This window comes from Vigna radiata, unplaced genomic scaffold, assembly GCF_000741045.1.
Source record: "Vigna radiata var. radiata cultivar VC1973A unplaced genomic scaffold, Vradiata_ver6 scaffold_278, whole genome shotgun sequence".
In the NCBI taxonomy this organism is placed as follows: domain Eukaryota; kingdom Viridiplantae; phylum Streptophyta; class Magnoliopsida; order Fabales; family Fabaceae; genus Vigna; species Vigna radiata.
This window is the reverse complement of record NW_014543803.1, coordinates 167667-191374: the sequence shown is the minus strand read 5'-3', so window position 1 is coordinate 191374 and position 23708 is coordinate 167667. Positions and strand designations below refer to the sequence as shown.

The 23708-nt window shown below is 38.5% G+C and overlaps 1 protein-coding gene across 3 annotated transcripts in view; it reads left to right on the top strand.

Annotated features, from left to right (window-relative positions):
• The first annotated feature begins 4181 nt into the window (after positions 1–4181).
• The window catches only part of LOC106754798, a 27078-nt gene continuing 7551 nt past the window's right edge, over positions 4182–23708 (top strand). For 2 of the 3 annotated variants that reach the window (XM_022778057.1, XM_014636862.2), the window contains exons 1-15: positions 4182–5103; positions 9042–9584; positions 9677–9796; positions 9878–11845; positions 11920–12036; positions 12291–12473; positions 12575–12637; positions 13810–13881; positions 13989–14240; positions 15044–15163; positions 15582–15641; positions 15929–15969; positions 16069–16146; positions 16232–16316; positions 18182–18341. In XM_022778057.1, the coding sequence (XP_022633778.1) occupies positions 4297–5103; positions 9042–9584; positions 9677–9796; positions 9878–11845; positions 11920–12036; positions 12291–12473; positions 12575–12637; positions 13810–13881; positions 13989–14240; positions 15044–15163; positions 15582–15641; positions 15929–15969; positions 16069–16146; positions 16232–16316; positions 18182–18322 (4650 nt within the window). In that variant the 5' untranslated portion in view covers positions 4182–4296 and the 3' untranslated portion in view covers positions 18323–18341. The remainder of the gene's footprint in view (positions 5104–9041; positions 9585–9676; positions 9797–9877; positions 11846–11919; positions 12037–12290; positions 12474–12574; positions 12638–13809; positions 13882–13988; positions 14241–15043; positions 15164–15581; positions 15642–15928; positions 15970–16068; positions 16147–16231; positions 16317–18181; positions 18342–23708) is intronic. The other variant, XM_022778058.1, reaches the window with a different exon arrangement.

The window sequence follows — 23708 nt, the reverse complement described above, 5'->3', positions numbered from 1 at the left end:
ACAATCTTGGCAAGCCTCTAATATCAACACTCAAAATATATGCATGTTCAAATCAAAAGGTCTTTTATGGATGCAATGAAGCCAAGGAAAAATGGAGGATAAATATGGATGAGAAGCTATAAACCAAAAGAAATAGAGGAGCAATGGGGAACAAGTGTAAAAACATTCAAACCACACCCAAAACCTCTAATTCGATCCTCTTCTTAACTTCATTATTCATAATTTTTTTTTTCATTTTTTTGTATTTTTTTTTCTTTTTTTTTTCATCTTGTCTCTTTTCTTTTCTTTCTTTTCAGAACGCAACTGTTTGAGACAAGATATACAACATATTTACAAAAACAAAAAACAAGAAGAGGAACCAACTAGCCAACTCATCTGAATCTCCCAGGAGACCACACTTATTCCCAAAACAATTCCAATGTTCCAAAATTCCTTAAGGTTCAGGTAATCATGGTTTTTCACTTAGGCCTAGTGTATCAACTTCAAAACAAAGAAATGGGAAAAACATAGGCTCAAAAGGGGCTATCAAAGGATCAAAACAGGGTAGGCTCATCTGGCTAGAGAGGCTCAACAAAAGAAACTGCCATTATCACTTCCAAACATGCATATCAATCAAGAATCATCAACAAGAGTCAAGACAAGGCATATGTGCAAGCAATAAAGAGACATATCACACATAAGAAAGAATATCAAGTGGCTCAAATCTCACACAGGGTAATTTTCACAATCAAATCACTCTCTCAAACATCATGATCATCTATCAATCAAAGAAAAGCATGGATTTCAAATCATAAGTATAAATTAAGTGAAGTGAAAAACTAGTCTACAACCTAAACAAAGTCCAGAAATCAAAAGAAACATGCAAAACTATACATAAGACAAACAAAAACTACCTAGAAAACAAAAAATTTAACTCAAAACAAAACAAAAATTAACAGAAAATAGAAATCTCCCTCAATAGACCACACTTAAACTACGCAGTGTCCTTAATGTGTCACAAGCATAAGATCAGTAATCAGAACAGTCAATAGACCAAGGACAAGTGCCATAGAAGTGAGGAAATGAGGAGAAGGGAAAAGGAAAACTCCCATGATCAAGGTGGCAGTTGTTAACGGATTGGCAAGCGTACCAAATCGTATCAAGTGATAATAAATGGTAAGACCAAGTATCGTTTTCCCAAGAGACTCGAAAGGCCTTATCGTTCGCGTGAATTAAAATAATAAGACTTGAAAAGAACAATTAATTAATTGGACGTGAGAATAAAATATTAACATGCAAAAGAGATTGATTCAATTGACAAGAAGAAAACAATGGATGAATGGAGTTGTTGGGGGTTTACAATTTCATCTTATCCGCTCTCTCTTATTTACTCCTCTTGAATTATTAGCTTTATTAATTAATTATCATGCAACTTTCTTAGCCTACCCTTAACCCGATCCCTCGGCGAAAAGAGCCTAATACTAATTACTGGCTTGCTATCCCTAGCCTCCCCTAGCAATTAATACAACATTATAGAGTAGAAGTTAAAAGCAATTGATCGTCCTACCCCTATCCCTAGGTGGTATTGCTTAATCAAGGAATTACTCACCAGTTCATGACATTACTGTACGTCCCCGTATCAATAAAGACAAACAACAATTATCAAATGAGTTAAATGATAAAACCATTAAGCACAGATGAGAACCCAACAATTAACAATCAAAGCATATGGAAACCATATAAATAATCAAGAGTTTCAATAGAAGAGAGTATCAAAAGATTATATTGTTTCCCCCAACAACAATAAGGTTGAGTTCACCATTTTCATGGTGAATCTAGATGAAAAATGGATGAAGAATGGAAAAGCAAACCCTAGAACAGATGAAAAGGAGCCTAAGCATCCAAGAGATCCTCTCCAGAGAGCAAAATTAGGTCTGGCCACCCCCTCTTGTCAAAAGAATGCATCTAAACTCACAATAGGGCTATTTATAGGTGAGGAGCCCAACAGAAAACAGGCCTAAGCCCAGCAGACAACCGCTCGGTGGAACAAGTGTGGCGCCCGGCGGTAACTTACAAATCGCACTACCGCCCGGCGATAGGGTCTACTGCCTAGCGGTTTCCCTCAAAACTGCCCGACGCCAACGCCAGGTGCCTACTCATTGCCCTAGACCGCCCGACGGTGTAAGTTACCGCCGAGCAGTGTGTCGACTCTTCAAATCTTCAATTTTCTTCTCTTTTCTCGAGTCTACGACCTTTATCTTCAACTCCATTCTTCACTTTCTCCAAAATGCTACAAAACAATGTAAAACAAGTATAATATCGCTAAAAACAACTTTTGACTCTCTACAGACTCATTTATTGAGTTTTGCTTGATTTTAAGCTCATTCTAAGTAGTAAAGGGCATAATTCGGTCTAAAATGACATATGAAAATAACTGTTTTTCAACCTTCATAAAAAATGCACATAAAAAATGCATCTCCACCTTTAGGCCCAATTGCTTTTCTTTTCAGTCCAAATTAATTCAACTCATGTTCCATATTTATGCTGCAATGACATCGTTGTGCAAGGCAAATACATTTCAAGTGGGTGGTGGCTACGCCTCATTTAATATCCAAATGTCCCAAATTGTGTTTCCAAAATTTTCCCTGCAATTAATAAGGCAAATAATTAGCTCAGATAATTCAAACTAATTAAAATAAGAATTTCTGATCAATTTAAGCACAAATAGCAAAAATGGGAAAATACCGGACATTTAAGCACAATTCCCTGATTAGTTCTAGCACAATAAACTAAGTGAAGTCAAGAAAATATTGACTCATCAACGGCTAAATGAACCGCTCAACAGTTTCCCCTTAAGCCGAGCCACCACTCAGCGGCCAATCTCACCGCTGAGCGGTTTGCCTCTAATCGTTCTGGGCGCTCAGCGTGATCGCCTGGGCGCCAGGCAGAGACTTCTCCTCGCATTTGGGCGCTTAGCGCTGGATTTTGTCGCTGAGCGGTTCATAGACTCTTCTTTTCTGCCTTTTTCTTCTTCTTTTATTGAGTCTATGACCTTCCTTCTTCACTTCCATCCTTAATATTCATAAAAACCCTGCAAAACAAGCATAATATCTCTAAAAACAGCTTTTGACTCTCATGTGACTCAACTTAAGTGTTTTACTTGATTCTAAGCTCATTCTAAGCTACAAAGGGTGTGTTTTTATATCAAATTTATGCATGAAAATAATAGTTTTTAGACTATTATCAGCATTGAGGGCTACAATTCCTACCGATCAATTTCTTGTTTTAGATCGGTAAGATCCGTTCCCCTTTTTTAGGTTTTCTCTTAAATTTGTGATTATGCAGATTTTCTGTCTTGCATGAGAATTGTATATCTCTTTCTTGACTATTAGCTCAATTTATTTAAACTACCTTGCCCTGTTGTTTGTGTTTGTGTTTTGTATGTATTGATGTTCCTTCCTTTGCAATGATCATCCTGTGGGTGTGAGTATAGGAAGATGAGATGTTTTTGGAGCAGACTTTGGATGACGGTGATGCAACAACTTAGTCTAGTTAAAATTTTATTGTGTATAGTTTTGGAATACTTAGATGTATATTAAGTTTTAAATTTTATAGTTATTTTGGATAACTGTAGAAATTAATAGTTTATATTATAGTTGGATAACTATTCTATCTTATCATATTTGTGATGACTCTTCTATATAGTTTTATAGTAGATTTTTGAAATGTTACAATTTCTAATTATGACAATTATATATATATATATATATATATATATATATATTTATTTATTTATTTATCTTGTAATAAATTAAATAAAAGTATCTTTTTAAGACATCAGTAAAATTAATTAAATGTGTAACTTGTTTATTACATACATCCTTAAAAACCAACTATTTCTTTTTAACCTATAATTTGGATTGTTGTATATTAAAGTAAGGTTTTAATCTATAATTTGGATGGTTGTATGTTAAAATAAGGTTAAATATGTGTTTTTATTTTTAAACTATTTAAAAAGTTGAATTTAGTTGTAAATTAAATTATATACCAATTTTATTTTCATAAAATTATATAAAATATCTTGTTTATATTTCGATGGGTTCTATTTAAAATATATTTATTTCTGGTTTTAATTTCACTCTCTTTTTCAACTCTGTCCAAACAATTTCTACAGTTTAAAGAGAAAAAATGGACTGTAATAAAATATAATAAACTGAGATTCTGCATACCAAAGTGAAATCTTCATCAAGAGACCATGATCATCCCTGCAACTTCTTAAGCAAACACCAAAAACAAAACGAAAGCAAACACGTTCCAATGGCTCACCACCAACTCATCGACTCGCTCACCTCGCACATTTCTCTCTACCATTCGCAATCCCCAAACCCTAACCCTAATCCTAACCCTCGATCCTCCATTCTCAAATGGTTCTCTTCTCTTTCAATTCACCAACGCCAGGCCTACCTAACCGTCGTCGACGGGAATTTCGTCCAGATCCTCCTCCAGATGCTGGCCAAACTCCGATCTCACGGCCACGGCTCCTTCATTCTCCTCCCCGACCTCCCCTCGCCCAACAACCTCCCCACCCTCTGCTTCAAAAAGTCCCGCGGCCTTATTGCCCGCGTAGCTGAATCCGAAACAGCAGGGTGGGCGGTATTCGAGTTCGCGCGGTTGTTCGAGTCGCGTGAGGGCGAAGAGGCTGCCAATTCATTGCCGCCCTCGGCGAGGCGGTTAGACGCGCTGACCCTTGCCGAGGGGTTTGTTGGGAATGTGGAACAGTTTGTGGAGGCCATGGACCAGATCTCCGGTGGTGGATTCCTCCGGGGGGAGGAGGTCGAGCTTGGAGAGGATTGGGTCGAGCTGCATTGGCTCAAAGCAAAGGGGTATTATGGTATTGAAGCGTTTATTGCGAATAGGATGGAGGTTTCGATGAGATTGGCTTGGTTGAATTGCTGTGGAGGGAAGAAGAGAGGTGTGAAGTTGAAGGAGAAGATGAGTGCTGCGGGTGTTGGTGTGAATGTATTTTGGAGGAAGAAGGGGTGCGTTGATTGGTGGGCGAACTTGGATGCTGGGACCAGGAGGAAGATCTTCACCACCTTCATTATGAAAGCAGCAAAACCCTTGGTAAACTTATTGAACTTTTAGTATGATGTGTGAATTGCATATTGGAACTTTTAGTGCGATGTATGAATTACATAGTTAGTGACAACCGGTTAACTTATTTCCATTTTGAAAAAAACAATTTACGGTTTTGTTAGGTAATGTGTTGCCAGTTTAAAAGTCAAGTATAAAAGCAACTTATAAGTTTTCGTTTCCATGTTATACATTGGTTAATTGAGAATGAGAAGAAGAGAGAAGTTAGGGTACGTAACTTTTTTTTAAGTTATATCAGTTAGTTTTGTTTCTTTTTTAATTCTTTTCTTTTTCATGTTTATGTTTTATAAAAATTAACTTTTTAATTTTTTTACCGTTTTCTCCATATTTGTTTGACAGAACTTTTTCTTTTAAGCAAACTCGGAAAAACTGGACTAGATACTACCTAAGTTGTAAAATTTGTGGAAAAGTTAATAAAAATTGATAATGGAAAACATATATTGGTGGGATGCTAAGCAAAGATTAAGGATTCGAAAGTGGAATGCTTTTATATGAGAGGGTGGTAGTTAGTGTTCCTGATGCATGTATTGTAGTTTAAGGAGAAAAATGTGTTCATTGTTTCTTTGATAAACACACTAGGATGGTTCAACATGAATTTATTTTGTTGTGGCATATATGAGTACTGGTAATGTCGTGCTTACAGTCACAACTGCTGATTTAATTGGATTAACTATATTTTATATTTGTGCAAATTTGACTGCCTGAAATAGTTTGGAGCAGTGGTTTGATGATTGCAAGTTTTTCTTATTCCGTATTACATTACAAATAAAATCTAAAAAATGTGACTAGTTTTACAAAGTAATATGGAATCGTTCATTCTTTAACCATTATATTAGAAAATAAGAATGATTCTACAAGATTCTTCATTCCTCAAAAGGAAACTTTTTCATTGTCAAGGAAAAGCCTAGTATGAAACACTGATATATTTTGTAGTGAACTTTGATGTGTGCACCTGTGGTTTTGAGATCAAAATGCTGTTTCCTTTTCCTTTTCGTTATAAGCCTCATTGATTTGTGAATATTTAAGGAACTGGCAGTGTTTACTGGTAATGATGATGTTAATTATTAGTACATTCTTTTAAAGTCATTTTTGGCTAAGTAAGATTACTAGTATTTCGATTTTGGGTGGAGAGAGATTGCTGACTTCTTAGGGCGGTAGGGGGCTGAAGGAAAAGAAGAGGCTCTCATAAAAATCACCTGTTCCTTCCTTTATTTTTGAAATTGGGCTTATTTCATATTTTAGCTGGAGATGTTTATTAAGGCACGTTGAATTTGCTGTAATGAGCTATAATGATTAAATATTTACTTTGTGTATTGATGGATAGATTCAAAATGATATATTAATTTCTCAAGGAATACTGAGATTTTTCTTTTTGTTAGAGATATTATATTTAGTTTATATTGTGTTTATGTTAATTAGGGAAATATAGTCCCTATATGTTTATTAGGGAAACATTGTTCTTATTTTATTCTTACATATTCATTTGTATTTGGGCTTAGCCCATATTTCTTCTATTATAAATAGAGAACCCTATGTGTGTATTTAACACAAGGGATTAATTCCAATATATANTATTCATTTGTATTTGGGCTTAGCCCATATTTCTTCTATTATAAATAGAGAACCCTATGTGTGTATTTAACACAAGGGATTAATTCCAATATATATTTTTCACTATATTTAACATGGTATCAGAGCAAGTTTTCTGATCCTTTTCTACTTTGTCTTTGTTGCCGCCGGTGGCGCGGCGGCCCCCTCCTAAAAGTTTCTTTTTCAACTTGTGCCTTTATGCTTCAATAGGCAATCTCTAGTTTATGTCTCGCATCTGTCCGTTGTTGCTGTTCGCTACTGCCTGTTGCCGCTCGCCACTAGCCGCCACCTGCAGCTGTCCACTGTCTCCGGCCACCNTCACCGGCAGTCCGCCGCCGCCGGCCACCGTCTCCGGCAACTGTCTCCTGCCACCGTCTCTGGCTGTCATCTCCGGCCACTGTCTCCGGTCGTCATCTCTGCTACTTGTGCCACTAATGCACCAACACCTAGTCCTACCTGCTTTCGCTATCTTCTTCTCTATTCTGAAAGGTCTTCAAGGACAGTTAGTGGTTAACACCAAGAAATTTCAACAATAAAATTATGGGTTGAAACAATTTCACCAACCCTTTGTCAAATCTGTCAGATTTGTTTTTGGGTGCTTTGATGAATAAGAGCTCATTATGATCTTCCACTTTCACGGTCTGTCATCGGCGCATCATCATTTTCGCCGTTCGTCGTGAAGGGGAGTATGTTTCCAGCCAAGTTTCAGGCTTTTAGACTCCACTAGTCAATGATGGCAGTCCTTGCAGTTTTGTCGCTTCTAGCCACTACAGGCACCATCAGTCAGTGATGGCATTCCCTGTAGTTTTGTTGTTTTTAGCCACTACATGCCCCATCAGTCAGTGATGACATTCCTGTAGTTTTGTTACTTTTAGCCACTACAGGCCCCATCAGTCAGTGATGGCATTTCCTGTAGTTTTGTCGCTTTTAGCCACTACAGGCCCCATCAGTCAGTGATGGCAGTCCCTGTAGTTTTGATGCAAGCCCCATTCTTACTTGATGACAATCTAGTCCATGGAGTTTATCATTGTTCTCCTTTGTCAAAGTCATCCCACTTGAAGTTTCATGGTGCTATTTGAAGTTTTGCAATTGTCCACTACTGTCCATAAATTACTGTTAGTTGTTCGTCAACATGTGATTGCGCATCTGTTTGCCACACACCCTTGAAGACAGATCATATATTTCAAATTGAGTTTATTTATTCCAAGCTTGGTCCATACAATTTGTATGCTCCAGCTTGAAGGGGAGTGGTAGAGATATTATATTTAGTTTATATTGTGTTTATGTTAATTAGGGAAATATAGTCCCTGTATGTTTATTAGGGAAACATTGTTCTTATTTTATTTTATTTTATTCTTACATATTCATTTGTATTTGGGCTTAGTCCATATTTCTTCTATTATAAATAGAGAACCCTATGTGTGTATTTAACACAAGGGATTAATTCCAATATATAATTTTCACTATATTTAACACTTTTAAAGTTTTATATAGCACTTGATAATTAGGAACTTGTGTTTTATCGATAATTATATTCACTGTAATAGAAATATAGGAATTACACTAGTATGTGTAATAAAGAGAAGAATACAATGATGTAGAAGACCAAGAAACTCCCATTTTTCTCTATTTCTATTTTTTAAATGATTGTGGATATTCTGAGATTTTTAAATGAATCTTTAAATCTGTAAAAGTTGTTAAAACTAGACTAACCTGGTGAGGACTTGGTGGGTAGACTAGGTCGAGTTAATGTTCACATTGAAATTTCAATCGGCTCGGTTTGACTGACAGGGTCAATTGATAACCTGGTTGGCCCAATCCAAAATTTCTAGTTTTTAATTTTTCTAAATACATATTATTTCTCTTTTAAATTTGTTTATGGAGTTACTTCATTCTGTAAAACTTTTAACCTTAGTTATATTTGTAAATTATGTTAGACATTTATAATATCTTTTTATTTTTTAACGTTGACCAAGTCAATCAGTAATTCAATAGTTCGACTATTGATCCATTGTCTGAATGCATTGACTTGGTCAATAACTGTACCAGTTTTCACAACATTGTGTAATAAATTGAATAAAACTTGGTTGAACCAAATTTTAATGTTGCGAACTACTTTCCTATTGTCAACACATTAAATCTCCTTTGCAATCTCTAATCTTGGTAGTGGTGGATACTTTTCAACTTTTTGTTCACTTCTCAGTTCAATACTAGGGCTTATAATAAGTTAGTATATTCTTACATGTTATGGTTTGTGCTAATATATATTTTTGGCCTTCTCTAAGTTTTAGGCTGACATATTTTTCACAAGTTTTCAGACTCGTGATGTTTTGGAAGTGTCAAGTAGTGCCTCTGATGATGAGATTTGGCTATACAGTGCGGGAGTGGATAAATTAATGCAACACAGTCGTCCTATGTCAGCTCAACGGATCATCTCATCTCTTCCTGCCGATATAGAATTTGGAACAGTTATTTCACCAGTCACTTTTTGTAAAAAACCAGCTGCTTTAGCCAGAGCCTTCAATTCTTTATTAGTACTTCATGATGTTAATATGATGTTAGCCTCAAATCTTATTAGTGAATATGACATAGGAAAGCTTTTCTTTAGTTCGTTGGGTTCTGTCTGTACGATATCTGATTGTATATTAAGAAAAATGCGAGGATTTTTTATGGTTATTTCACTTGACTGCACAAAACTTGAACTATTAGGAGAGGCACTTGAACTGTCTTCATCAGGTAAACCTAAAGAAAAGCTTAGTGTTTCTAACCGTAAAAAGAAGGGACGAAATCGCAATACTAAAAGGCAAAATCCTGTCTCAAAGACATGCACAGATGGTATTTCACATGGAAATCCACTCAAGGTACTAATATTTATTTAAAGAGGTTGCTCAAATAGTTTTATCAAATTAATGCTACCATTTGCAATTCTGTTTTGTTCCATTTGATATTTCAGGACACTGATTGTAAAGGGGACAATAAAAAGAAGACTGATTTAGTGGGATCCAGGGAACTTCCTGCTGTTTGTATGGGGAAGGAGATTTCCATGGAGTGCTCATCATCAACTGTAAAAATGGTTGCAAATCTTTTTTCTTTAATCTAATTTAAATTTCTTCTAATAGATATAAATAGTTTTTAACAAGGCACTTATCATCAGGATCATACTCAAGGAATGGATGTTGGCACAATAAAAGTACGGACCACTTCAAAAAGAAGTAGAAAAGAGAAAAATAAAAGTAAAAACATCGTCATTGATAGTGCAGGTGGAAATTCCCATAAATCAATTATGCATGCTGCCACTACCACTGTTGTTTCTGAAGGTGAGGTGGCAACATGTGATAGATTTTTGAATAGTTCTACCATTCAGAATGTCAAAAATGACAATTCAATTGGTAATGACATCCTTACTTCAAATTCAAGCCTTTGTAGTAATCTTAGTGGGCTCACTAAGGATAACAGTTCTACTGGAGAAGTTGAAGGAGAGTTAGAAGATCTTGCTGAATCTGGGAATAGTTTAGGGCCTCAATGTTGTTTATTATCAGATGAAAGGAAAACTGTATGTTCTGGATTAGATACTTTTACATGTGATTTAGATTGTAATGCTGCTGTAACAACTTCTGTACCTGCATTGAAACAAGGTAGCTTCTTCAGCAAAGAAGATACCTGTCATCTGAACTCGTTGCATGTTGCCAAAGCTGATATAAAGTCTACTGCTCCTGACAAACCAATTACAGAGGTTAATGTAAAAGAATTTGGGCGGTTGAATGAGCATGATAGATGTCTATTTGAGAGTAGAAATTCAGCTTTCTCAAAATGCAGTCCATATGAGTGGCCTGGGGTACCTTCTATTTATTTTCCATCTTTTAACTCACACCTCCCTCCTGCTACAGATAGATTACATCTTGATGTTGGGCGGCATTGGCATAATCACTTTTGCCATCCATTTGTTCCCACATTACAGCAGGCAAGAAATCCTTCTATTGAAGGTGGATGCAACCCAATCCTTTCTCGTCCTGTTCCTATGAGTTTTGACTGGCCACCAGTCTTCAGAGGAGGCAGGACCCCATCACCAAACTATAATTATGACACTGGTTTTATATCTAGGAAGCAATGCACCTTTTCAAAAGGATTGGCTGTTCACAGCATTCAGGTCGATGCAACTGCTCCTGATGAAGAAAGAAAATATTCTGGGGATGCATGGGATTTACCTGACCTAACAAACACAATGGATCTAGCAGATGAATTTGACAATCACTGTTTATCTGAGGAAGAGTATGAGGTTCATGCTGTTTCTGGTATAGATTATAATCAATATTTTGGTGGAGGCATAATGTACTGGAATCCTTCTGATTATCCGGGAAAAGGTTTCTCCAGGCCTCCCTCACTTAGCTCTGATGACAGTTTATGGGCTTTGCGGGAAGCTGACATGAATAGGACTGTGGATGATATGGTTGCTTGCACATCTTCATATAGTACTAATGGTTTAACATCACCCACTGCTGCTGCATTTTGTTCTCCTTTTGATCCTGTAGGGACTGGGACCCAGACTGTTGGTTACATGATGTCAGGTAATGAAGTACCTGGAAAGATATTGCATTCTTCTTCAGTTACTGACCCAGCAGTGGACGAAGATAATTCTGGTTCTTTGGGTAGTGGTTTACCTGGAGAAGTTGAAGGAAAGGCAGGTGATTCACATCCATATCCCATTCTACGGCCAATAATTATTCCTAACTTGTCAAGGGAAAGGTTTGATCATAAAAGTCCCTGTGTTCCTCCCACCAGGCGGGAGCAGCCTCGCATAAAACGGCCACCATCACCTGTAGTGCTTTGTGTACCACGTGCACCACGTCCACCCCCTCCTTCTCCTGTGAGTGACTCCAGGAAACATAGGGGTTTTCCAACGGTTAGATCTGGTAGTTCCAGCCCAAGGCACTGGGGAATGAGAGGCTGGTATCATGATGGGAGTAATTTGGAGGAAGCATGTTTAAGAATGGATGGTGCTGAAGTTGTGTGGCCTTGGAGAAGTAATAATCTTGCAGTTCGACCTTTGATTCAGCCTTTACCTGCTGCCTTGCTGCAGGACCGCCTGATTGCATTGTCACAGATAGCACGTGACCAGGAACATGTAAGAAAGATCCTTACATACGTCTTACTTAGTGTGTATATTTTGGTCTTGACTGTTGGTTTTCAATTATGCAGCCGGATGTCACCTTTCCCTTGCAACCTCCCGAGTTACAAAGCTGTTCTGCACAGAGTGCATCTTTATCTGTGATGCATGGCATTCTCCATGATGAGATTGACTCTTTCTGTAAACAGGTACTGGGTTTATTTGTTGATGATGTTGTTAAACATACTTTCTCAATTCTCTCAAACTCCTTTGCTAGCTAGCGGATAACATTCTGTCAATGATAGCCTTTTTCCTCCTGCATGGTCCATATTTTGAATTTCACATACCTTGGGAAATAGAATTGCTGTTGTTGAATCTATAGAAACCTTTTATTTATTGATATCATCATCAGAAGACAAAAGAAGCTAATCACTTTGCTTATAATTTTTATAACGGAATCCAGGTTGCTGCAGAAAATATGGCCAGGAGGCCTTACATTAATTGGGCTGTCAAGAGAGTGACCCGATTTCTGCAGGTTCTATGGCCTAGATCCCGCACTAACATATTTGGTTCCAATGCAACTGGTATGTCCCTTCCAACAAGTGATGTTGACCTTGTGGTTGGTCTACCTCCAGTGAGAAACCTGGTAAATTTTATACCTTTTTTATATAATTATTTACTGTGCATCTTGTTATTCTGACAGATTAACATTCTCTGTTTTAACTTTTTTGATAAAAAAAAATCCAGGAACCTATTAAAGAAGCTGGAATACTGGAAGGTCGTAATGGGATTAAAGAAACATGTCTTCAGGTATATTGGCAATAAATGACGCCCTTTTTGCTACCTACACTTTTGACTCTCCATCTATTTGAAGTGAATGTTGTTAAAAGGAAGTGCCATGTCCATCATGGCAGAATGGCATGGGGGGTTTTGCTAGCTGCCATATTCAATTTGTGAAGGGAGGCTTGCTATTGCTAGGCTCAAGTGGCTTGTTTATATGGATGTGAATCTTATATTCTGCTACCTTTCATTGATTACAAGGATTACTCAGTCTGTTGTGTGTTCGCATCTACATTACAAGGATTAGTATAAAATCGAGTGGTGACTCTTGCCATGAATATATGAAGTGCACTTTAATTTAAAATAATCTGGTCTTGCCTTTTCATTTGTCGTTTTTTTCTTTCAAATTTTACAAATTGGTTTATTTTATTTGGAAAAACTAGAAATAACATGAGATGATTGAAAATAAACATATTGGAATGATGGTAGTTGGTGGTTAGGACCTTTATATTGTGGAATTGAGACATTAGAATGTGTTTCTTTTCCTCTCGATCTTCATGCACTATGTGTGGTACATATCTTGTGAATTGATCTCTTCGCTTCTGTGTGGGTTGTGTTTATTTGATCATATTTAAAAACAATTTCTTACTGTGTTGTTTATTCTTGGCTCAAATTGATTTTTGGTTTCCATAGTTTCATCAATTTTGATCTCATTATTTAATTGCACGTTTAGTGCTCCAGTTTTCAAAAATGAAGTAATTCTGGTCCATTGTTTACACATTATCCAATATTTAGCAAAAAATGTTAACGTGCCTGTCAGTGATAATCATGTTAGTTACTTTTTCTCGTAAAATAATAATTGCAATGCTTAATGAGAAGCTTTAACATCTGTTATCACTGAAAACGTGTTAACATTTCTTCAGCAATTAGATGATATATTAATGTTGGACCATAATTGCTTAAATTTTACAAACTGGAGGACCAAATGTACTATTTAATTTTTATAAGGACCAAAATTACACATTGATTAAACTATTGTGGCAAAAGGTGGATTTAAACCTTTATTTTTCTTCTTTCTTTATGATGAAACAATATAGAGATTTCTGCTTTCTAGCATATATGTATATTTTAGCAATAGTAATGCCAAGAAACAAAGATGTTCAGCATATCAGACAATTGATGCTCTTATGTTTATGTGCCAGCATGCAGCTAGGTATCTTGCCAATCAGGATTGGGTGAAAAATGATTCTCTGAAGACAGTGGAAAATACAGCTGTAATACCTGTCTTCTTTCTTAACCTTTTAAATGTTATTATCTATACTTAATAAGTGTACTCGTTTTATTTCTTGCCTGAAATATTCTGTATCTTTTTTTCTATCAGATTCCTATTATTATGCTTGTGGTGGAAGTACCTCAGGATGTTATTAACTCCTCAGCTCCCATGATACAGTCATTAAAACAAAACCCACATCGTAGTCCAGGTAACAATAATAATTCTGATACCATCCAGTTAGAAGATTTGGCTTCGCCAAAAGGCTCCCAAATGAAATTTGATGCATTGAAATCGAAATCAGTTCGTCTGGACATCAGCTTTAAGACCCCTTCACATACTGGACTCCAGACTACAGAAATGGTGATTTCCTAATGTCTATATGACTTTTAATTCCATAAACTAATCTTGTTTCAGTGCTTATATATGTCTTTTGTCCTATTGGAACCCTATCCATCTTGTGGTTGAAAGGACACGCAATCATATGCTTACCATATCCAAGCAAGCACACACATGTATGCTTTAGTTCAGTAAGAAAGTAACATACTTATTTGTCTAGTTCAAAATATTGAATTTTTTTATTTATTTGATCAATAATTGCTTTCTTATTTTATTTCCAAAAGCTCAATTAGGAAGTGTGAATACTTTCTTTGAAGTTAATTGACTCAAACATGCTAGTTTGTTTCAATAATACATTTGGGTTTTTATTAAATTTTATTTTTCATAAATTTATATATTAATCCCAAGAGGATATACTTAGGGTAGGTTGTTAGGATTGCTCTGATACATAAGTAGAATGCAGAATTGGATACCTACCTGTGAAATGGTCCGCTTTAACTTTTTTAATGAGGATAAATGTAAGAAGTAGTGCAAAAAGGTTGTTACCATATTTAAACAGGGTCTTAATGTATATCTTATGTTTTCCTCTTGTACTTCCATTCTGGAATATTTTTTTTTTTTTTTAAATAATTCAGCTTGATATATCACAATAAATTGGATAAATAGCATCAAATCTGAATAAAAATCCAATAGTATGAATTGTTGAAATCCACTGGTCTATCAACAAAATCAACTTTTTTAGTGAATGAGTTGTGGTTCTATATTGTGCTTTGACAATGTACTTGCTCTGGTTATATCTTTTGGTTCTTTAATTTTGCATCTTGTAGGTTAAGGAGTTGACAGAGCAATTTCCTGCTGCCACACCTCTTGCTCTGGTACTAAAACAATTTTTGGCTGATCGGAGTCTTGATCAATCCTACTCCGGTGGCTTAAGTTCCTACTGTTTGGTATGCACGATTAGTTCCTTATGACCAATTTTCATTTCTAAATGAATTATCCAAGTCCCTTATGTACTGTAGTGGCAAAAATTGATGTAGCTTTTTATATAGCCAATGAAGATTCTTTGATTTTATTACATTTTCAGATCTGTCAGCAACCAACATGATAATTGTTTCATATGGTCTTGTTCTCGGTAGTCTAGTGATGATCTGGCGGAAAAGTGAAAAAAAAGTTTTTTTACAGTTTCTGTAGGAATTTGTTCTGTGAATTCACTTCCTTTTGAAATCGGGGTGGACGTTGTGTAGGAAACAGTTTAACATATCTAATTTCCTTCCTCTTAGACATGATTTGTTTTGGCAATTAAGTTTCTTGAAAAATTGTTGTCTAGATCCGCTAAAACCACACTTGTTTTAATTTTGCATGCAGGTCTTACTAATTATACGATTTCTCCAGCATGAGCATCATCTAGGCCGTCCGATCAACCAAGTAAACTCTAATCATTCTTGTTATTCAAGTCTGTATATGTGGATAGACTTGAGGGACTTATAATACTTTTCTATGATCGTCTGAACTATGCTGAAACTAGGGTAGAATAGAATGCCACAATTTAAAGAGAATGAAAAATCATATTTTACTCTATTTTTCTTTTAATCAATGGTATTCAGTATAAAAGAACCAAGCTGGGCTATGGAGGGCTGCCATTCTTGCCTCCACAGCTGTTCTTTATTTCAGATGTTTTACTGCTACTAAATAAACTTGTGTTTTTTTGGCAGAATTATGGAAGCCTTCTGATGGATTTTCTCTACTTTTTTGGGTGAGAGGACTAGACAAATATATATTTATAGTTGCTACTAGAGAGGACTTGTATAATTGTTCTTTTGTTAGAATTCAATTCAATGGTTTTTTCTTTTAGGAATGTGTTTGATCCTCGGCAAATGCGAATATCAGTTCAGGGAAGTGGACTTTATATAAAGAGAGAAAGAGGTTGTAGGTAATATATAGAAACCAAGCTTTCTATCTGCAGTGTAATTATCATTCCTTTTCCTATAGCCAAACCAAAATTACCTTCTTTGCAGCATTGATCCAATTCACATAGATGATCCTCTTTTCCCAACTAATAATGTGGGGAGGAATTGCTTCCGAATTCATCAATGTATTAAGGTATTGATTACGAATAGTTTTTCCATATTTCAGTTGTCATACCTGGCCTTGCTATGTCATGACGAAAAGAGAAAGAAACCTGCGATTGATATTATGCACAAGCTGTTAAACTAAATCTTTCATGTATTTTTTTTGGCAATAAAGCAGTTCATAGTATGTTTATTAACGAATTAAGCTGTCCACGAATTTTTTCTGCAATCATGTGCCTGAAAGGCCCAAGGATGACAACTGTACTTTGAATAACCATGTGGCATGTGTCAGTTTGTTATTTTCTTAGTGGAAATGTTTAAATGATTCTTGAAAATTGTGTTTGATGGACAAACTCGGTTGAGGTCTGTCAAGCAAGCTTTGTAAATTTAATATATGAAGTTCGCTTTTAAGGTGAGAATTGTTTAAGCATTATGATCTCAATATTAGTCATGTCTCTAGTTGAAGTAAGCCCGAAGACACCTTAAACCCTAAAAGTTGTCTATGGCCAGCCAAGACATAATCGACAGTAAGATTAAGTTGCAGTATACCCACAAGGTGTGACAGAAATGACAAGTAGCTTCGACCCATTTAAGCATATGATAACCATAAGGGGGCTTGTATTTGTTGGACTCTAGTGGTTCCATTTATGATATTTTTCTGAGTGTTTTAACTTGATGAAGTTCATCAAAACTCATTGCATATTATTGACAATTTATGGTTTCATCCATGAAGTTGATCCAATCACCTAATATTGAACTAAAATAAGATTCTTGAGATTATTTATGTTTGCATTGATGGTGTTTGATAGTCGAATGGTAGCAGGAAATATTTAGTATATCTAGAGCAATATTCTAGAGAAATATACGGAAAATATTTATATTAAATAAAGGTATATTTTAGGGAAATATACGAGAAATATTTATATTAATAAAGATATATTCTAGAAAAATATACAGGAAATATTTGTATTAAATAAAAATATATGCTAAGAAAATATACGGGAAATATTTATATTAAATAAAACTATATTCTAGGAAAAGATTTAGTACAAGATGGGCGGGAAATAATTAGTATAAATAAAGCTAGAGTCTATTGTAGTGAGCTCTCAACGCTCACAATAAACCAAAAGAATAATAAAAGAAAGGAATTGGACGAATGAATTTTTTTATTGATGGTAATATTTGGATAAACAAAAATAAACAATAATTGGGAGCATAACCTCCCTCACAAGACAATAATGTCTGTCACAAAACTCAATAATCAAAAGCATACCCTTCTCTCTAGATTCTAACTTTATTTATATTAATTATTTCCTGTCCATCTCTCACTAAATATTTTCCTAGAATATATTTGCATTTAATATAAATATTCCTATAAATATCTCCCCATATATTATCCTACCATATATCCTTAATTATAAATATCTTATATTGAATATTTCCCTAGAATGTATATTTATTTATTCTAATTAACTTTTACTATATTTATTTACTCTAATTAACTTATACTGAATATCTTATATTGAATATTTCCCTGGAGTATATATTTATGTACTCTAATTAACCTATACTATTTACTCTAATTAACTTATACCGAATATCCTCCCACCTTATACCCTAACATTAGGGTTATGTTTTGATTATTGAGTTTTGTTGACAGATGGCTACCGTCCTGTGAGGGAGGTTATGCTCCCAAGTAATTGAAGGAGGTTATGCTCCCGATTATTGTTTACTTTTGTTTATTCGAGAATTCTATCACCATCAATAAAAGAAATTCCATTCTTTCATTATTCTTTTGGTTTACTGTTTAATAGTGTTGGTTTTGTTTAAGTTATGCTTTGATGAATATGGATTTTCTGGTAGTATTTCTCAAAAGTTATATTATTATTGGTGCAGGCGTTTTCAGAAGCGTACTCTGGTCTTGAAAATGAACTCAAATTCCTAAGTAGTGATGGTGAGTCAAGTTCAAGGCCACCTTACAGACTGCTTCCAAAAATCATTCCAAGTCTTGATACATCAAAAGAACTTGAAGACTGAAATGTTATTTTGTATAAAGGTACAGTTCACACCACCAATGATTGGTGGCTATTACTAAAATGTTTCTAATTTTTGCTTCATCTTAATCCAGATCTTGTGTGGCTTTACTACAGCAGGGGAAGTGTTCCCTTCATTCCCCTCAAACAAAAATTTTGCCACTTGAATTTGGGATGAGAGGGAAATAAATCCTTTTTCGGTTAAGGAAAATTATTCATAAACAGCCAGTATTTGAATCATGTTTTATTTTATACAGGTCAATAGTGTTAAACATGTATATATTTGCTTTGCATGCTAGTAATTGATATCCCATCGTTACTGGTGTGATAATCTGGCAATACTAGATTACCCAAGTTTTGTACATTCTTAACTATTGTCAAGTGTGAAATTTTGGGAGTGTGTTAGGGATTCAGATAAGAATTCCTGACAGGCTCACTCTCTTACCTCCAATTTCCACAATCGAGACTTGAAAACAAAGAATAGAATGAATGTTATTCACAACANATGAATCAAGAATACAAGTAACGTAGGAGCCTAATCTCCTCCACCAGGTTCTAAGACCGGTCACACATACAAACTACTCAACAACCCCCTGAAACACTAAAGGGTCCTAATAATAGGCCCTTTTCCGCCCCTTCACTTAACCGTTATGCAGTTAAGTGTTCTATTTCCCTTTTCTCCTCTCATAGACTCTCCATTGCCTAACATTACTCCCCCCTTGAAGATTAACCTTGTCCCCAAGGTTAAAGTCGGGAAACTGCTCCTGTATCACCACCCGATCTTCCCATGTTGCGTTCTCCATTCCTCCACCCTGCCACTCAATTAGCACTTACTCGCGTGGGTTCCCTTCATGTTGCTGAACCCGACTAGTGATCACCCTGCTTGGCCAACATGTGGGTCCATTTATTTGCAAGTCGGTTGGTAATTCTTTCTCCACTTGCTTCGTTCCTATCGCCAGCTTCAATTGTGACGCATGGAACACGGGATGGATTCTAGCATTCTCTGGTAATTGTAGTTTAAACGCCACCTCTCCTATCTGTTGAACTACTTTGAATGGGCCATAGTATCGCGCTGCCAACTTCGGGTGTAGATTTACCGACATGGAGGTTTGTCGGTGTGGCCTTATTTTTAAATACACCCAATCGTCCACTTTGATTGCCACGGGTCTCCTCTTGCGATTTGCCTGCTTCACCATCATGTCTTGCGCCCTCCCCAAATGGAAACGAAGCTGCTGCAGTGCTTCATCTCTCGTCTACAGCTCTTGCGCAACTACTTCCACCACAGTCTCCCCAAGAATAAATCTGGTTAATGCTTGTGGTGCCCTTCCATAGACCACTTCAAATGGCGTGCACTTGGCCGATCCTTGGTAGCTGGTGTTATACCAGTACTCGGCCCAGGGAAGGATGGTACACCAGTTCTTTGGCTGCTCCGAACAGAAGCAACGTAAATACCCTTCTAATACGCGATTGAGTACCTCAATCTGTCCATCCGTCTCGGGGTGGTAGGCGATACTCATTTGAAGATGGGTCCCTTGCAACCTGAACATTTCTTTCCAGAAGATGCTGAGGAATAAGGGGTCACGATCACTTACTATGCTTTTTGGCACCCCATGTAGCTTAATTACCTCTTTCACAAATACTTCAGCTACGGTCCGTGCAGTGTATGGGTGTTTGAGGGGTAGGAAGTGACCATATTTGCTTAAACGGTCCACTACCACGAGTATCGCGTCATGCCCTTTTGACTTCGGAAGCCTCACAATAAAATCCATACTGATGTCTTCCCAGATTGCTTGGGGAATCGGTAATGGTTGTAGAAGGCCCTAGGGTGAAGCTGCGAGATACTTGTGTTGTTGGCAGACGAGGCATCGAGCTACATACTCCGTTACGCTCTTCTTCATTCCAATCCAGAATAACGATTGGGCAATTCTCCTATAAGTCCTGTATACCCCCGAATGCCCTCCCGTTGGGGTGGTATGAAATTCATCAAGTAATTTTGGTATCCATTCCGATTTAGCTACTAGGACCATTCGACCTTTGTAATGTAGACGCCCGTTCTCCATTGTATACGCAGGGTGCTTATTCGGGTCCCTGGTAATATCCTTCTTGATCTTCTGCAATTCGGCATCTTCCTCCACTTCCCTTATTACCTCTTGAAAATCCCACCAGTAAGGTCGCACTAACCCCATCAGTTCAGCCTTCACCTCTCCTTCGTTCGGGTCACTCGCTCCAGCCAGCTCTTCCCCTCCTCTACGTGATAGCGCATTGGCTACCCTGTTCGTAGCCCCCGTTCGGTATACCATGTCGAAGTCATAGCCAAGTAACTTGGCTATCCAGTGCTGCTGGGCCTGCGTCGTCACTCTCTATTCCAGCAAGAACCGTAAGCTCTTCTCACGAACTTCCTCCCCAACAAGTAGGGTCGCCAGTGCTGTACTGACATCGTCACTGCCATGAGTTCCTTTTCGTATATTGATTTCCCCATATTCGCCCTCGACAAAGCTTTGCTATAGTACGCTATCGGTCTTCTTCCCTGGGACAACACTGCCCCGATTCCTCCGCCAGACGCGTCACACTCCACCGTGAACGGCTGCGAAAAATCTGGCAAGGCCAACACCGGCGCCGTCGTCACTGCTCCCTTCAACCTTTCCATGGCTTCCTTGGCAGCCACGGTCCACACAAAGTTCCCCTTCTTCAACATCTCTGTTAGGGGTTTCACTATTTTTCCATAATCCAGGACAAATCTTCGATAATACCCTGTCAATCCCAAAAACCCCCGTAACGCCTTCAGAGTTTTGGGTTTCCCCCATGCGACGACCCCCCTCACCTTCTCCTTATCCATCTGAACCCCTTCCTCCGTGATGACGTGCCCCAGGTATCGGATTGATCTCTTTCCGAACTCACTCTTCTTTTTGTTGGCCACCCAACTCTGTTGTTGCAGTTGGTCCAACACTTGCTTCACATGTTCCATATGTTCCGTCCACGTCGTGCTGTATACGAGGATGTCGTCGAAGAAGACGAGCACGAACCTCCGCAGGTATGGCCGGAAAAGGTCGTTCATGGCGTTTTGGAAAGTGGCAGGGGCATTTGTGAGGCCAAACGGCATCACCAAAAACTCGTAGTGCCCCGAGTGTGTTCGGAACGCCGCTTTCTGAACATCGGCTTCGCCCATCCTAATCTGGTGGTAACCGGCCTTGAGGTCCACCTTCGAGAAATAACGTGCGCCATGGAGCTCGTTGAGCAACTCTTCAATCACTGGGATCGGAAATTTGTTTGGGATAGTAGCCCGGTTCAACGCTCGGTAGTCTATGCAAAACCTCCAACTACCATCTTTTTTCTTAACGAGGATGATAGGACTGGAATAAGGACTCACGCTCGGCCTTATAACTCCGGCACGCAGCATTTCCGCCGCCTGTCGTTCAATCTCAGCCTTCAGGACGTGTGGATAGCGGTAGGGTCGCACATTCACCGAGTCGGTGCCTTCCTTTATAATAATCTGATGCTCTTCTTTTCTATTAGGTGGCAAGCCCTGGGGTTCCCGAAATACCCCTGCATAATGCCCTATAATTCCCTCCAGCTCCTCCTTCTGTCCTTTTGTGATTTCGTCTTCCTCACTGTGCTCACTTTCCATGCTCCACGCCAAGGCCCATGAGTCGATCTCACTCAACTTCATCAACTTTTCCGGTTCGACCACCCTCCTCTCCAACGCCGGGTCACCCTTAATGACCACCCTCTTCCCGGCATGCGTGAACGCCATGGTTGCCTCTTGCCAGTTCAGCGTGATTTCCCCAAGCTTGGCCAGCCACTCAACCCCTAAGATCATGTCCACTCCCCCTAACTCAAAAAGGTAAAACTTCTCCTCGATTTCAACTTCCCCCATACCTACTTTCACCTTTGGACAACACCCTCGAGTTCCCTTCCGATGGCCATCCCCACCTGGTAGGGTAGGGTGTCCTCCTGCTCAATCTTCAACTCTTCCACCAACTGCTTGCTTATGAAATTATGGCTGGCACCACTGTCAACCAGTATTAGGACGTTTCTTCCCTCGACTCTGCCCTGCAGTTTAAGTGTCTTGGGTTGGGTCAGTCCTCCGGCAGAGAAAACTGAAAGCTCCATGCATGGCGTCTCTGGTTCCGTCCCAGTTCCCTCTGTATCTTCCTCATTATCTTCCGCGAGCAGCACCACTCGCAAACTCTTTTCCGGGCACTGATGACCAGGACTGAACGGCCCCCCACAGCGGAAACACCTTCCCTCCTCTCTCCGCTTCAAAAACTCTGGATAGGGCAGGTTACGGAAGTTTCGCTCCCGGTTATCTCCTCTGCTGAAACCGCCATTTCTCACCGGCCCACTCCTTGTTGTTCCCTCCTGTTTTATTGACCCCACACCCTCTGCCGGAACAGCCCTCCCCGACATGCTTCTTTGCGACTCGGTCCTCGCCACTATTGCTCCGCCGTCGGTGGATCGTCCCCATAAAGGCGGATTCTTGGCCCCCGTCCATCCCAGCAAACCTAGGCCACGAAGCGCCTCCTCAACGTCGCGCGCGATCCTCATCGCCGTCATCAAATCACGTGGGTCGTAGGGTCTCATTTGGCACCTCATCTCCTCGTGCAGACCCGCCAGAAAATAACCCAACAAATGGTTATCGGAAAACTCCTTAGTTTGTCTAGCTAGTGCTTCGAACTCCTTCACGTACTCCTCTACAGTGGAAGTTTGCCTGATCGTCGCCATTCTTTCAAAGATTCCACCTCGGTGACGACTCTCGAACCGGATCAGCAACGCCTCCTTGAGGTCCTCCCAGGTTTGGTTACTTGCCTTATCTTTCCAGAACTTAAACCAATATCCGGCGCTTCCCTCCATACTAATATGTGCGAGTTCGATCTTCTCTTCCTCTGCTACCTTTTGAATCTCGAAAAATTTCTCTGCCCTACTAATCCAATTCAAGGGGTCGGGTCCCTCGAAAATGGGTAACTCCACCCTTCACCTCCAGTTGGTTAGATTTCCCGATCGCTCCCCCTCACCGTCTCTATCTCCATTATTGTCTCGCTGGTTCCCTCCATTATGGTTTACAGACTCTTGGCTTCCATCGGATCCTTCTTCTACTCGCTTGTTGCGTATCCCTATCGCTCTTATTAGTTCTTGGATTTCTTTACGCATTGCTATCGATTCTTGACGATTTGCTGCATCTCCGCCTTCAGCCCGTCAACCGCCAATCCAAGATGTTCCATCTTCCCTTCAACAGCTTGCACTCTTCCCTCCATCGCCCTTGTTCTCCTCCGCACGGATCCGGCAGGTCGGACCACTTGTTAGGGATTCAGATAAGAATTCCTGACAGGCTCACTCTCTTACCTCCAATTTCCACAATCGAGACTTGAAAACAAAGAATAGAATGAATGTTA